This window comes from Thalassophryne amazonica, chromosome 23 (assembly GCF_902500255.1).
Source record: "Thalassophryne amazonica chromosome 23, fThaAma1.1, whole genome shotgun sequence".
Taxonomy (NCBI): domain Eukaryota; kingdom Metazoa; phylum Chordata; class Actinopteri; order Batrachoidiformes; family Batrachoididae; genus Thalassophryne; species Thalassophryne amazonica.
In genome coordinates, this window is record NC_047125.1 from 32,150,079 (window position 1) to 32,163,718 (window position 13,640).

Below are 13,640 nucleotides of genomic sequence, written 5' to 3' on the forward strand. Positions count from 1 at the left end.
CGATATCAGGTACGCAGTTTCCAAACAGTCAGAAAAACCAGAAAAAGAAGCGCTTCCTGCCCGCCTGATCTTCAGTTCTATTACGAAAACAAAACACGAACAGACGGGGCAAATGGAAGACATAACCAACCTGGCAACATCAAGGCATCACTAAAGGCTCCCACTGGCTGTTTTAAAATTTCGACTCAGCCAATAGACGCTTCAGCCTCTTGTTGAGACATTTTATAAATGTGAAAATAAAAGTCACTCCAAGAAATTAAACACAACACAATAACTCTAGCTCTAAAAGTAGTCGACACCCATCTTTAGAAGTATCTCTGCTTTAGTATTTTTTAGTCATTTGCTTATTAGAGAAAATTGTTTTCATTTCTACTACACTGTCATCATCAACTACAAAATAGTTTTCAGAAGCATTACTACTGCTTAATCAAAGGCTGTGGTCTATATATGCCACACCCCTTATTTGAAATTAAAGGGATTTACTGGATGACAGAAGTTGCAGCAGAGGGAGGGAGAGAGGACTAAATTCTGCTTGTTCCTCTTTTCAGTGCTCTTCCCTTCTAAAGCCTAAGCTTCTTTCTGTCCCCGTCAGACAGAACAGTTCCTCTTGTAGGACAGCGCAAGGAGACAGAATAGACTTACACCTTTCCTCCATCATCCCTCTCTTTCTCTCCCTCCTTCTCTCCATTTCTATTCTGCTTTTGCGGGGAATGACGGGAGTTGTTCAGTGACAAATAAGTAACCTTCGTCTTGTTCCTGCATTACCGCCATCCTTCACGTTTCCCTTTCACGACTCCTTCACTCACGCCATTTCTTCAGCATGACACCTCCATGGTTTGGGAGGGGCTAGCTGGCATTTGGCAGACCTGTGAGCCCTGGGACAGGGTGCGGGAACGGGAACGGGACCCATCTATGGAGTGGGAAGAGGAGATGGAGGTGCTGCGGGAGCGGGACAGGCGGGTCATGCAGGCTGAAGCCACTGCAGAAAGATAAAGAAAGAAAGTTCAGCAATTCTGCACACAGGATGTTAACTAATGCAAGTAAATGTTACTGCATTCCACAGGGAACGTTTAAAAAGTGGTGAACAGGAGATTTAATTCCACTTGTCATACTTTGCTTCTGCCACCAAAAGCAACAGCTGCACTTTGTAAATGGTAAATGGACTGCATTTACGTATATCACGCTTTTCCATCTGCATCAGACGCTCAAAGCGCTTTACAATAATGCCTCATATTCACCCCAATGTGAGGGTGCTGCCATACACACCGGAAGCAACTAGAACCTTGCCCAAGGGCCCTTAGTGATTTTCCAGTCAGGCTGGGATTTGAACCGAGGATCCTCTGGTCTCAAGCCCAACGCTTAACCACTAGACCATCACCTCCCCTGTGCTACCCGCAAGACCTGCCGCGACTCAAACTCTCAAAGGTGCACGATCTTGTGACGTACATGCACAAGTAAACACACTAGGGTTAATTCTGAAAATGGCTCCAAACAGTTTGTGACGTGGTTGTTGAGTGGTTAGCATGTCTTAGACACTTTGTATTCAACTAATGGAGGTGCAGCAGTAATGTAGGATGTTTTTCAGACTCTGTAGCCGTCGTCATGACGGTTACTGATTAAAGTCATTAATAACTCATGTGTTACTAAGTTGTGTGTCAGTGATGATGTGAACTTACTGTAGCCCATGCCCTGAATGAAATACTTGAACGCTTCCGTCAGTTTAGCAGGCTGCAAACACAGAGATTCAACGTTACACATTCTGGTAAAACAGAACTAGGAACTGGAGTGAGTTGGTAGCAGGTAACGTTACATTCTGATGACATGGGGGGGTGCGGTGTATGCATGATGGGATCTGGAAACAATCAGGTGGATTCTTGTGTGAAGCACCTTGAGGCAACTTTGTTGCGATGTGGTGCTATATAAATGAAATAAATAATATATATATATAAAAAATTAAATTCTGTCACCAGAAAACCTCTCACTTCTGTCACCTACTGAGGGTGTTGGCTCAGTAACAACGTGCCAGGTTCAGGAGCAAACAGGACAATTTGATTGGCCTACGTCAAGTAATACCCAAAACATGTCCATGCTTATAGAAGTGATCAAATAAAACCCCTTTGCAACCTGCAACCAATGCTGCAATCAGATTAGATGCTGTGTAAATTGCAGAGTGGAGCCACACGTTGCCTAAATACTACTGCACAAATTTTAACATTTTAATCTAATTAATTTATTTCAAAATTTCAGCTCAAATTTTGTATTCTTTTACTTCATTGAGTTGCTGCCTCTGCATGAAGAAGGGGAACTGTTATGTGCCGACGCGGGTTGAGGAGCAGACCTGCGTCTGACTGAACCCAGCGCTAAATAACCAGAAAGCGGTTCCAAAAACAAAACATTTATTTCCCTTTCTGTGCAATAATTGTGTACAACATAAAATATGGTTTGTCTGGCGGAGTGAAGGACGGCGCGCTCTCCAGCGCCCAAAGGGATCAAAGCCCGGCGCTTCTGGACTCACATTCACCGCCAAACACTCCCCAGGTGGACACGACAAACTGACTCTGTGAAGGATGGAAGAGGTGAGGTAAGTCAACAGCTACAACTAATATCCCTCAAAGGCACACACTATCAGCAACACATTCAGGTCTGAATTTAAGCTTTATGTAAATGAGCAGCTTCTCACAACAGGTGGAGGATCATCAGTCCGCACGCCACGGCCGTGAGAAGCGAGCTGCACAATTCTCATCAATGTTCAAATATACTGCGTAACAAAATACCAAATTACTATTAACACTTATTCAGACAATCAATCACCTCTGATGTGTGCTGACAGCATGTGTCCCTCACCCGTCCTCCTTCACAGGCACGATATGTCAAACCCAGGCACGGTCCTCAGCGTCTCACAAACGAACGTCACAAGGTCGAGTTCCCGGCAATTCTGCTTGAACCACTCATGGCTTAAATGCAGAACGCCATCTAATTATCTGCTTCAGCTGAAAGTCCTTAAGTCTGCATGTGAGCATCATCCACAGGTGCTGCGAGTCATTAGGCCTGCACGTGGACATCCTCCACAAGTGCAGCCAATAATGTTGATGAGGGTGAAGGATTCTTCTGCCAGCACTGTCTCCACAGACAAAAACCAGTTTGCATACCACCTGGAGAGCAAAGAAAAGAAAACAACACAAAAACATCCAGCCAAACCCCCCAACACACAACAGGAACAACAAACCTGGTGCACAACCTTCAGCTCAGGATGAATAAACTGTTGACAGGAGGCTCTTTTGTCTGATTAAGTAAATATGTTTTTGTCCCCACTCGTGTGTGGGTGATTCTTTAACTACGGGCACTATTGGCCTTGTAAATGTAATTTCCACCACATCATTGCCTTACAATATAAAGCGCCTTGGGGCAACTGTTTGTTGTGATTTGGCGCTATATACATGTGCTCTGATGTCACTGTTTATCTCCATAGAAACTACCCAAACAATCTTTCATACAAACTGTTTAAAGGGACATTACAGTGTTGTGGTGGAAATTATGGCAATAGTGTGGGACAACTACATTTTGTTTAAAAAAATCACAACAGTTGTATGACACTGAATACCCCAATTATGTTTTGATTATTTTACTGATATTTTATTCAGAGATATTTTAAAACATTAGAAAAAACATTTTTTTACCATTCATTTTTATCATTGAAGATCAAAAGTCTGGGTGTGGGACAAGCACAAAACGGCAATATTTGCATATAATGATGCTGAAAAAAGGTGAAAAAGTCATCATAGACTACTAGAACAAATTTCTTAAAACACTTTCATTGTAAAGATAACTATAAAAGTGTGAAATTTCCCCTTTTTTCTGTTTTTCATACAATATGATCAAAGGACATAATAAGCGCCCGTAGTCTAAGAATCACCCGTGTATTTTTAACGTTGTTGAGCTGTGAGACTGTCGAGTCGTTACCTGCGTCATCTGAGGCATCCCACCAGCATCAGCCATCTGTGGGCGGAGCAGAGGAATTAAGGCCACAATCACAGACAGACATGAAACTGAAAGACACACTGTTATTGCTTAACCTTTAGAAATGACGTTGATGTCGGATCTGTCTTGCAATTGCACTCCACCTGGTGGTCACACAAGGAAGTAACACTGAACTCTCAGATAAAACAGGTTTTGACTTGTTTTTCTAAAATTTCAAATAACAAATAAAGGAGAAGTAAGTTGCCCACAAGGGCAGGAACACAAATGTAAGTTGATTTTTGATCTTACTTTAGCCAAACTTTAACTTCTCAAATGAATAAACAGGTGTGACGTTGCCACACATCTGAGCAGCTTTTGGCCCCATCTAGCAGACAATGTGAATTACAGGGTTTCTGGTACATTTCCTGCTTGAAACCCAAAACTCAGTAAAAAAGAAAAGACATTCATAAAAATCTTAGAAATGCTTGATTTTATGGAATGCAATTGTTTGACCTGTCAGTATTAATGTATAAAAATTTTGCTTTTGACAGTTTTGCAGTTCTTAACCTGTTTTGCCCTACTGGCAACAATTGTTGCTGAAGTGTATCATTGTCATTTTCTACTCACAAAAAAAAAAAAAAAATCTCAAAGGTACTAATGCAACCATTTCCACTTATATAAAAAAAATCTGGGCATAAATAGGTTAAGTTATAAGATACGAAAGTTTGCTGGAAGGACATACAGAAGGAGGAAATTTCTCAACTTACAGTTATATGAATTATAAATAAGTTTAATAAAACAAACAACAATATTAGAATTCTAAAATGAGGAAAAGCTGGAACCTAATAATAGGAATAATTTATTTAACTGTAAATTTATTAATATGGAAATATGAGAAAAAAAGACATACATTTTTAATACCTTTTTTAAAAAGGTGTGGCAAAACAGATGTACTTTAACACTACAGCTGCAGCAATTAATTGATTATTAAACAACTACTAAATTAATTGAAAACTATTTTGATAACAGACTCATTAAAAAAATCAATTTTTTGAACGAATGACCGTAATTATTCATGATTGTAACAAAGAGATGCCCCTTTGGTTCATCAATTACTGCTCCTCTCTTTTGTGTACTTCAGTGCTTGTGTCCCAGAACCTTGTTACTTTGGGTCCCTTATAATTTGTTGTACTGCATTTTGTTTATTATAACTTTTTTCTTTAACTGTCCTTTTTATTATCATATGGGGAAGTGATTTTCTCAATGTTACTGTGGGTGGGGTTGCAATTTCTGGTGTTCTGTTATTGTGTTGCATTGATTAATCAGACGATTATTTTCTTCATTAATCAATAACTGTTTGTTGCAGCCATATTTGCCACCAAAATCAATTCGGATGCCATTTTAAAACCACAATTGGCCCAAACAGAAAAGTTTCTATTAATAATAATAATATCCAGTTCCTGCCTTGTGTTTGATTTGTTGTTTTTTTTTTTTGGGTGGGGGTACTTACAACCGCTTCCTCATACGGAGCTTGATCACCCACCACCAACATGACTGGACATCTGTGGTCGACAGAAATGCCGATGTGAATGGTGCCATTAAGCATAACGAGCATTTAGAGGGTGAGGATTAAAGTTTAGAGGACATTTACTTGAAGGTGCAGTTGCGGTCAATGTCCAGGTCTCTGCGGCTGGAGAGAAATTTAAAAAACAGATTATGTTGCCGTTGCTTTGATTTCGAGTAAAGTGCATTTACGTAACGAGGCATGTCGCACTTGTTGTAACTCTTCCAGAAGAGCTCTATGTTGAAGTGATGATGAGCTTTGGAGATGCGTTGTCTGTGAAACTGAACTAGACTCGTGTGTGATGACAGCTCCTCCTACAACAACAACAACAACAACAACAGAATTGTTTACACATTGATAACGACAGACAGGAGTGAACTGAATCCATCACAGTCATCACATTTCCATTACAACAGAACCTGGTATCTTAACAATGTATTGCACTACTACTACTACTACTACTACCCCAGTAGCACCACACTGTGATTACTTGTATCGTATCCACATTTTTCCTTTTTTTCAGGCTTACATAAACTTGTCAAGTTGAGCAACATTTTCATTTTGTCCTCAGTTAGACTTATAAATAATGCCAGAGACCCCCATTTACCCTGCGTCCCCCCATCACTCCCATGAAGTACAAGTTGATCATCCCTGCACTGAGAGGTTCTGTACATCTGCATGCCTTTGCACAGCCCCATTCCACGATGTTACATTTATTTTACAGCAAACATAGTTTTGCCTATTTGTCTGACTCCTTCATTTCTTACAGAAGTATTTTTTCCCTGTTATTTTTATTGTTTACACACCAAGAAGTATTTGTGTTTCCCTTTGTTTTTATTGTTCTTTAAGTACCAATGACACCAGATCAAATTCCTTGTATGTGAGAACTTACTTGAAAATAAATTCAATTCTGATTTTTCAGATATATAAAAAAAAAAATAAAAAAAAATAAATGGGACTTGTCCAACAGGAGAGATCAGAATTCCTCTCAGGATGTCAATCAAAGTCTTGTTGAACACATAATATCTATTTCTTGTATTTCACATATTTAGTGATGCACAATGTTAGATTTATGCAGATATTGGACATGCAGGTATTTTCAAACTTGCTTCAGCTGATGACAACACCAATATGATACATAAACATTGGTATGTGTTTTTTTTTTCTTTAATTTCATTGAAGAAAAAAGTCTTTCCTGTACTTGAATTGACCTCCACTGTACTCACAATAAATGGCAGCTTAACTGAAAATAACCTTTTCATTTTTATTTTGATTAAAACTTGTGAAAATGTTTCCTGCTCCTTTTCAAATGTATAATTTGTAATATTTACATTTTTAACTTTGCTATTAATTTTAGGACTTTTGTTAAATGTTTGTGTCTGAAATAATTTTTTAATTCTATTAAAAAAACAGCAACTACAGGATAGAGTCTACCTGTAAATGAGTAAACGTAAGTAAATAAAATCATATTTTTCTTTTACATAAAAATTACTTTTTTGTTTTATTACACTATGTAACACAGTTTTTGATCCTGGCTTCTCTGTGTTATATTTCAACTGCTTATGTCTAAAGTCTATGGAAAAATGACTACATTTAGCACAAACTTTGATTTTATTTTTTATAACGTTCTAGAAAGTTCTAAAAGTTTCTTGACATTTCTAGATAATTCTGGAAACTTCTAGAAAATTCTGGACAGTTCTACCAGTTCAAGAATATTCTAGAAGACTACTCAGTAGTAGTGAGGGCGAATCGAGAATATTCTTGAAAACTGACAAATTTCAAAATATCATTGTCCTGATCACAGAAGCAAAGTTTCTGTGGAATAACAGCTATTTCCTATTTATTTAAGGCATAACAGGTTAGGAAAACAAACTGTGTACCCAGGAACAAAACAAAAATAAAAATTTGTTACATAGTGTTATCATTCTCCCAGCTTTCTTAAATTATTAATGAAAATAACTGAATATGTGTCTCATTATATAAATGTCATAAATGTTCATATTAACCATTTCATTTGTTTTGGAATGGCGCGGGGCAGCGGAGGATTGTCATAGAACAAAACAGATACAATTTAATAAATTTAATCTACTTTTTGTCCAGCACTTTGGTCGGCAGTGTTTACATGTGCTTTATAAATGAAATTTACTTTACTTAAACCTAGGCTTTCATCTCCCATGTGCCTTCTGGGAAACTGCAGTTGACCTTTCAAGTGTTCTTACGTGACTGAAAAGGTGCATCAGGATCTGTTCTGTCTGGGAGGATGTTATAGAGTGGAGCTGGAGGGAGGGAGAGGGAGAGAGAGAGAGAGAGAGAGAGAGAGAGAGAGAGAGAGAGAGAGAGAGAGAGAGAGAGAGAGAGAGAGAGAGAGAGAGAGAGAAAAATCATTCAATTAATCATCATTTATTCAATTCAATAAGAAAAACAATAACACAATCAATACTATCAATCAATTAAGTCAGCTGCTAACTTCATAAACATATTTAAACTTTGCCTGAGATTAAACAACAATGTTTCTATTCACACGATGGCACATAAACGGAGGACAAAAATAAAATAACTTAATAACTAAAATAACTAATACTTTCTGAGCAGCCCAGTCCATCCATCCTCGGGCGTTTATGTCAATATTGATCAGGACCAGACCTTCCACTGAGTCCGGATTTGCCAGCTGAAAAGATTAAAGAAGCAACAAAGAAACAGATGATTAAATGAAACAGTTAAAATAAGTTAAGATAAAATATGCAACATCTTAAAAAAATTGAATTCTTCTTCTTCTGCACCGTTACACTGTTCAGGTTCGAATGCATAACCTAACAGCAGTCGTAAATTCAACCAATCATCTTCTTTTAATGCGCAGCAGAGACGATACGCCGTGCACAGTGTGGAGGGCAGCGCGGCTTTACGTCAAAAAGCTCTGTATGGTCTCATGACCCAGAATTCTCTTTTTTGGAGCTCTGCAAACATGCAGCACTGTAAAAGTATAAAATAAGTGCTTTGGTTTTCTCTGGTCATGCTTTAATTTTAAAGAGGATTCACTCTTCTATGAGAAATGCTGCAAAATCTGTGAATGTGACAATTTCAACCAGTGAAGTAATTCTGTAATACCCCTTTAAAACTGTACAAACGTTCATAAAAAAAAACAAAAAACATTTACACAAACACATACATGCAGGCAAGTGCTCAAGATGAAATTTAACACTCACTGTGAACTTGGAGAGGATATAGGCTCCAGCTCCCACACCAATTCCGATGACAGTACGGAAGCTGAGGGATACAAAACAGCAATGCATGCGCGCGCGCACACACACACACACACACACACACACACACACACACACACACACACACACACACACACACACACACACACACACACACACACACACACACAGAGAGAGAAAATGTCATAATGAGTACTTTTAAGCATGAAAGTATAACATGAGGCAGATCCAAATATCTGTAGTTTGTTTGACTATGGCGCCTCCCTGTGGACCATTTACATGCAGGTCCAGCTGGGCAGAAACCTCAGCATAAGCCAGAACAAGATGGACAGCATCTTGATGAGTCATGAATATTCATGATGTGTGAGGAAAATAAATGTCCACCACCCAGAAACATCTGGCAAGACTGTGAGACATCAGCCTGCAGCAACATCCATCATTATAATCACAATCACAATCAATAATTCATAATGATCAGGGTTATCACCAGGATTTTTTAGCAGAGTAATGGGATGGAAAAAAATCACCTTGTGTCCCCCGGGTTATGTCAGTGTCTTCCCTGAAGTATATGTGTGAGTCCTTTGCGCATCCCTCTGGGTGCACCTGTCATTCCTGGTGTCTATATGTGCACCTGTCGTTCCTGCTGTCTATATGTGCACCTGTCCTTCCTGGTGTCTATATGTGCACCTGTGGTTGCCCCGGGACCTTCGTTCATTCTCTGTCTTTGTCTGAGGTCGTCATTCCTTTATGATTTGGGATTTTGATTGTGACCTCAGTTTTATGCTGCTCGTTTTGTATTACTGAGATCTTTGATGTTTAGTTCTTTGTGTCTTATTTGTCCTCCTCCAGGGTTGTCTTTTATTTCCTTTTGTTATTTCCCTGTGTCTGCGGTTTTGGTTATTATTTTTACTCACCCCTGGTTGTCTGATTTGTTGTTCTCTGAGTTTTGTCTCTTGGTAATTATTTTTCCTACTCACCCCTGGTTGTCTGATTTATGTTATTCCCCGAGTTTTGTCTGTTCAATTATTTTTCTCATGTTTTCTGTTCACATGCGTCGATGGTTCCGTTCTCTGACTGTCTGCACACCTGACATTCATCAGTTCGGTCTTTTTAGTTGCTCCTTGTTTACTGTTCGGGTCGATTGTCTAGTTGTGGTTAAGAATTGTTGTCCTATTTTTTGGAGTGTAATCGCTACTTCTGTGCCCCTGGGTTGTGAGTATTTTTGTATTTTATTTTCTGCAGTGGTCCTGGTTTGGTTAGTTTGTTTATTTTCTTGGTGCCCTCACAGTTTGTTCACGACCTTTCGGGATGTTGACTTTCAGTATGACCTCTGATCATTAAAGCACCTTGTTTTTTGCACTGTACTCTTGTGTCCTGGCTGACCTGCTTTTGGGGTTCGACTTTGCTTGGTTCCTGGCTTCTGATGGACGATTCTCATTTCTTGCTCACAACAGACAAGAGCCCTGGGTAGAGACTTTAATAACAAATAGCTACTAAGCCAATGACATAGGAGCAACTCAATGCATTTAGTCATCTAGATGTGGTGAAGACGACTTGCTGAAGTTCAAACTGAGCATCAGAATGCGTAAAAAAAAGAACGGATTTAAATGTCTTTGAATGTGGGATGGTTGTTGGTGCCAGATGAGCTGGTCTGAGTATTTCAGAAACTGCTGATCTGCTGGGATTTTCACACAAAACCATCTCTAGGGTTTACAAAGAATGGGTCGAAAAAGAGAAGATATCCAGTGAGTCACAGTTGTGTGGACAAGAATGCCTTGTTGAGTTCAGAGGAGAATGAGCAGACTGGTTGAATGGGCAGCTGTGTGATGCCATCGTGTCAATATGGACCAACATCTGAGGACTGTTTCCGACACCTTGTTGAATATATGACACAAAGAATTAAGGCAGGTCTGAAGGCACAAGGGGGTCCAACCCAGTACTAGCAATGTGTACCCAATAAAGCAGCCGGTCAGTGTATGTAGAACAGAAAAATCCATCAATCACATTCCTGCCAATGCGCCCCAATCCACCCACCATCTCTGTTTCCAGCTGTACCCTGAAACATGAAAAAGACCATAATCCATTAAAGTGGGCACTTTTAAGAGGTTTGCCTACTTTGAAGCCCCTTCTTTTGGGTTTGTTGGGGCAGATACGGTTGCTATTTTTATTTTGCAACATCTGGAAAAGCCACAGATGGCCAATGCCAGTGGACATACTGCATAGATAATAAACTTAATTTGTCAGGAATTAATTCAAAAATATGAAATGATATATGATGATTCAATAATATGATGTAGTTTTTTAATGTATGAATAACAGTTGTGGTTCTGTGGCATTACACTGGTAATGAACCAGAAGCTTCTCCAGCCAGGTCACTAATGCCATTTTAAAATTCATGATGTAAACAGTTGTAGACGTCTCCACACCATGCATGGAGGTGTGTGTGTGTGTGTATATATATATATATATATATATATATATATATATATTTGACTTGCATAATTTCCTTTGTATTGTACGTGTGCATCAGTTAATGGCCATGTCTGTGTTAAATTAAATTCCGTCCATGCTAACATCAAAAACAATAAGAACGAACTCACTTGAAAAACTGCAGGACAGCAGGAATCATATCTGCGATGGTGTCCATGCAAGGATACTGGTAACTACAACAGGAAACACAAATGAGTCCAGTCTAACATCCATCACAATTTGGAAAGGTAAAAAAAAAAAAAAAAAATCAACAGTCTCACACAAACATACAGTTTGATTTGATTTAAAAAATAAAATAAAAGTTTTAAAAAAATGGGCCCAAGAGGCTACAATACTGTATGCAAGAAAAAAAAGGCTAATTTTGAAATTGTTCAATTTCTCAAATACAACTCTGTTTTACCCATTTTTTATGATCATTATGTTGAAAACTTCAGATATAAAATAGATTATTTGCTTTCTCACAGATAACTTCACAGTAAAACTATTTAAATGGCTTTAATCCTGATAAATAACAGGGAATTTAACTGGTTTTAAATTCCAAATAATGGCTGCTTTCAGGTGCCTGTTACGTGTCTTATTCTGGGTTTCAAACCATATATTTCTCAAAGTGGTTTAAATCAAATCTAAACTGAAAGGTAAACTGGATTTCACCTAAGGTCTGCAGTTCTGAGAAAAATGGAATGAGAATCTGTTTTCTTTATTTTACTCATACAGTAAATAGTTGAGAATTTTCTGAGAAGAGCAAGATGAGGAGATCAATGAGTTTTAAGCCCACTAGATGCCCAAGGATGTTGTAATATCTTATAAGAGATGAGGGTTGCTGTGGGACTCTGAGGGAACACGGCAGCATGTGGTGAACGTTGTACCCTGTGGGGAAGACGGCAGCTCCCTCCTCCTGCCCCGGAGCGTCGATATGGATAACGGTGAAATTCTTGACGATCTCCTGCATCTCCTCAAACTTAAAGAGAGTGGAGAAGCAGCTCTTACCTGACAGAAAGAAAGCAGAGGAAGAAATCGGGCGGAGCGTGGACGAGTGAAAGAAGTGGTGAGAAGAGGGCTGGCTGAGGCGGACAGGTACTCACTGTCCAGACCCGCGTCATGGAAGGTGAGGATTGCTGGCTTGCGGGTAGTTCGTATGCCGTGGAGGGTTGTGTGCACAACACCATGTGGGGTCTCGACATTGTGCTCCTGTAGACAAACACAAAGCTTTAAGAATTCAGGTATGACGGAAGAATACTTTCACATTATTTTTCCTTTTCAGGGACGTTAAAGCTTCAGGCTTTAGTTGCTAAAATTTTAAAATAACACTGAAGTTTCTTGGAGGGAGCAGAGTTCCATCACCGCTTATCTCAGTCCTGCTGAAGGAGCAACAGCGTGGGTGGCTGAGGTTGAAGACATCGAATGCTTCACCGGTCACATGGCCGAGTGGAACGGAGGAAAACTGTGATTAAAAGACAACACGAGTCTTTCGTGTGCACTCCGGCAAACCTGGGCTCGCTGAAGGAAAACTGAGGCCAAAAATACACACATATACACACGTATTCCGTTTGGCCAGCTTCCAGGTTTGATGTATGATATTCTACACTTTGTGTGGGGAAAAAAGAGGTCAGAATTAAGACTTTAAAAGGCCAAAAGGTGATTCTGTGTTAATGTTTTACAGGTTTAAAAAAAATCTTTTAAAAAAATTAAATTATCAATAACTATTTTGACAGTTGATTAATCATTCATTCATTCATTGATCTTCTACCGCTTAGTCCAATTAAGGGTCGCAGGTGGCTGGAGCCTATCCCAGCAGTCATAGAGCGCGAGGCGGGGTACACTCAGGACAGGATGCCAGTCTGTCGCAGGGCCACAAATAGACAAACAAACACAGACACACCCACACCTACGGACAATTTTAAAGAGTCCAATCCACCTAACCCGCATGTCTTTGGATGAGAGAGGAAACCGGAGCACCCGGAGGAAACCCACGCAAACACGGGGAGAACATGCAAACTCCACACAGAAAGGCCACAGGAATTGAACAGTGGTAACCACTAAGCCACCGTGCTGCCCAGTCGATTAATCATTTTGTGTAATTTCTTTCTGTAATTTCAGCTGCTTAAATGTGAATATTTTCTGGATTATTTTACTAATTTCTTTGGCTGTGGACAAAACAAGACATCTGAAGGCATCATCTTGGGTTCGGGAAAACACTCAACATTTTTCCCCATTTTCTGACATTTTATGGACCTAACAACTAATCGAGAAAACAACAGAGCGATTAACCAATATGAAAATAACTGTTATCCATCCATCCATTTTCTTCCGCTTTATCCGGAGTCAGGTCGCAGGGGCAGCAGCTCAAGCAAAAAGGAAGACAAAAAGAAAACCCTGCTTGGATCATATCCTGCTTTCTATCTTTTATT

At 39.4% G+C, this 13,640-nt stretch overlaps 1 protein-coding gene across 2 annotated transcripts in view; it reads right to left on the minus strand.

Annotated features, from left to right (window-relative positions):
• Positions 1 to 328: 328 nt before the first annotated feature.
• The window catches only part of ndrg2 (NDRG family member 2), a 49,550-nt gene continuing 36,238 nt past the window's right edge, over positions 329 to 13,640 (minus strand). The window contains exons 4-16 of one of the 2 annotated variants that reach the window (XM_034164223.1): positions 12,315 to 12,420; positions 12,099 to 12,219; positions 11,343 to 11,405; positions 8,725 to 8,785; positions 8,103 to 8,189; positions 7,741 to 7,797; positions 5,732 to 5,835; positions 5,609 to 5,647; positions 5,468 to 5,519; positions 4,074 to 4,121; positions 3,961 to 3,996; positions 1,677 to 1,728; positions 329 to 979 (exon numbers count right to left, since the gene is read on the minus strand). In XM_034164223.1, the coding sequence (XP_034020114.1) occupies positions 816 to 979; positions 1,677 to 1,728; positions 3,961 to 3,996; positions 4,074 to 4,121; positions 5,468 to 5,519; positions 5,609 to 5,647; positions 5,732 to 5,835; positions 7,741 to 7,797; positions 8,103 to 8,189; positions 8,725 to 8,785; positions 11,343 to 11,405; positions 12,099 to 12,219; positions 12,315 to 12,420 (990 nt within the window). In that variant the 3' untranslated portion in view covers positions 329 to 815. Of the gene's footprint in view, positions 1,015 to 1,637; positions 1,729 to 3,960; positions 3,997 to 4,073; positions 4,122 to 5,467; positions 5,520 to 5,608; positions 5,648 to 5,731; positions 5,836 to 7,740; positions 7,798 to 8,102; positions 8,190 to 8,724; positions 8,786 to 11,342; positions 11,406 to 12,098; positions 12,220 to 12,314; positions 12,421 to 13,640 lie in introns of both variants that reach the window. The other variant, XM_034164224.1, reaches the window with a different exon arrangement.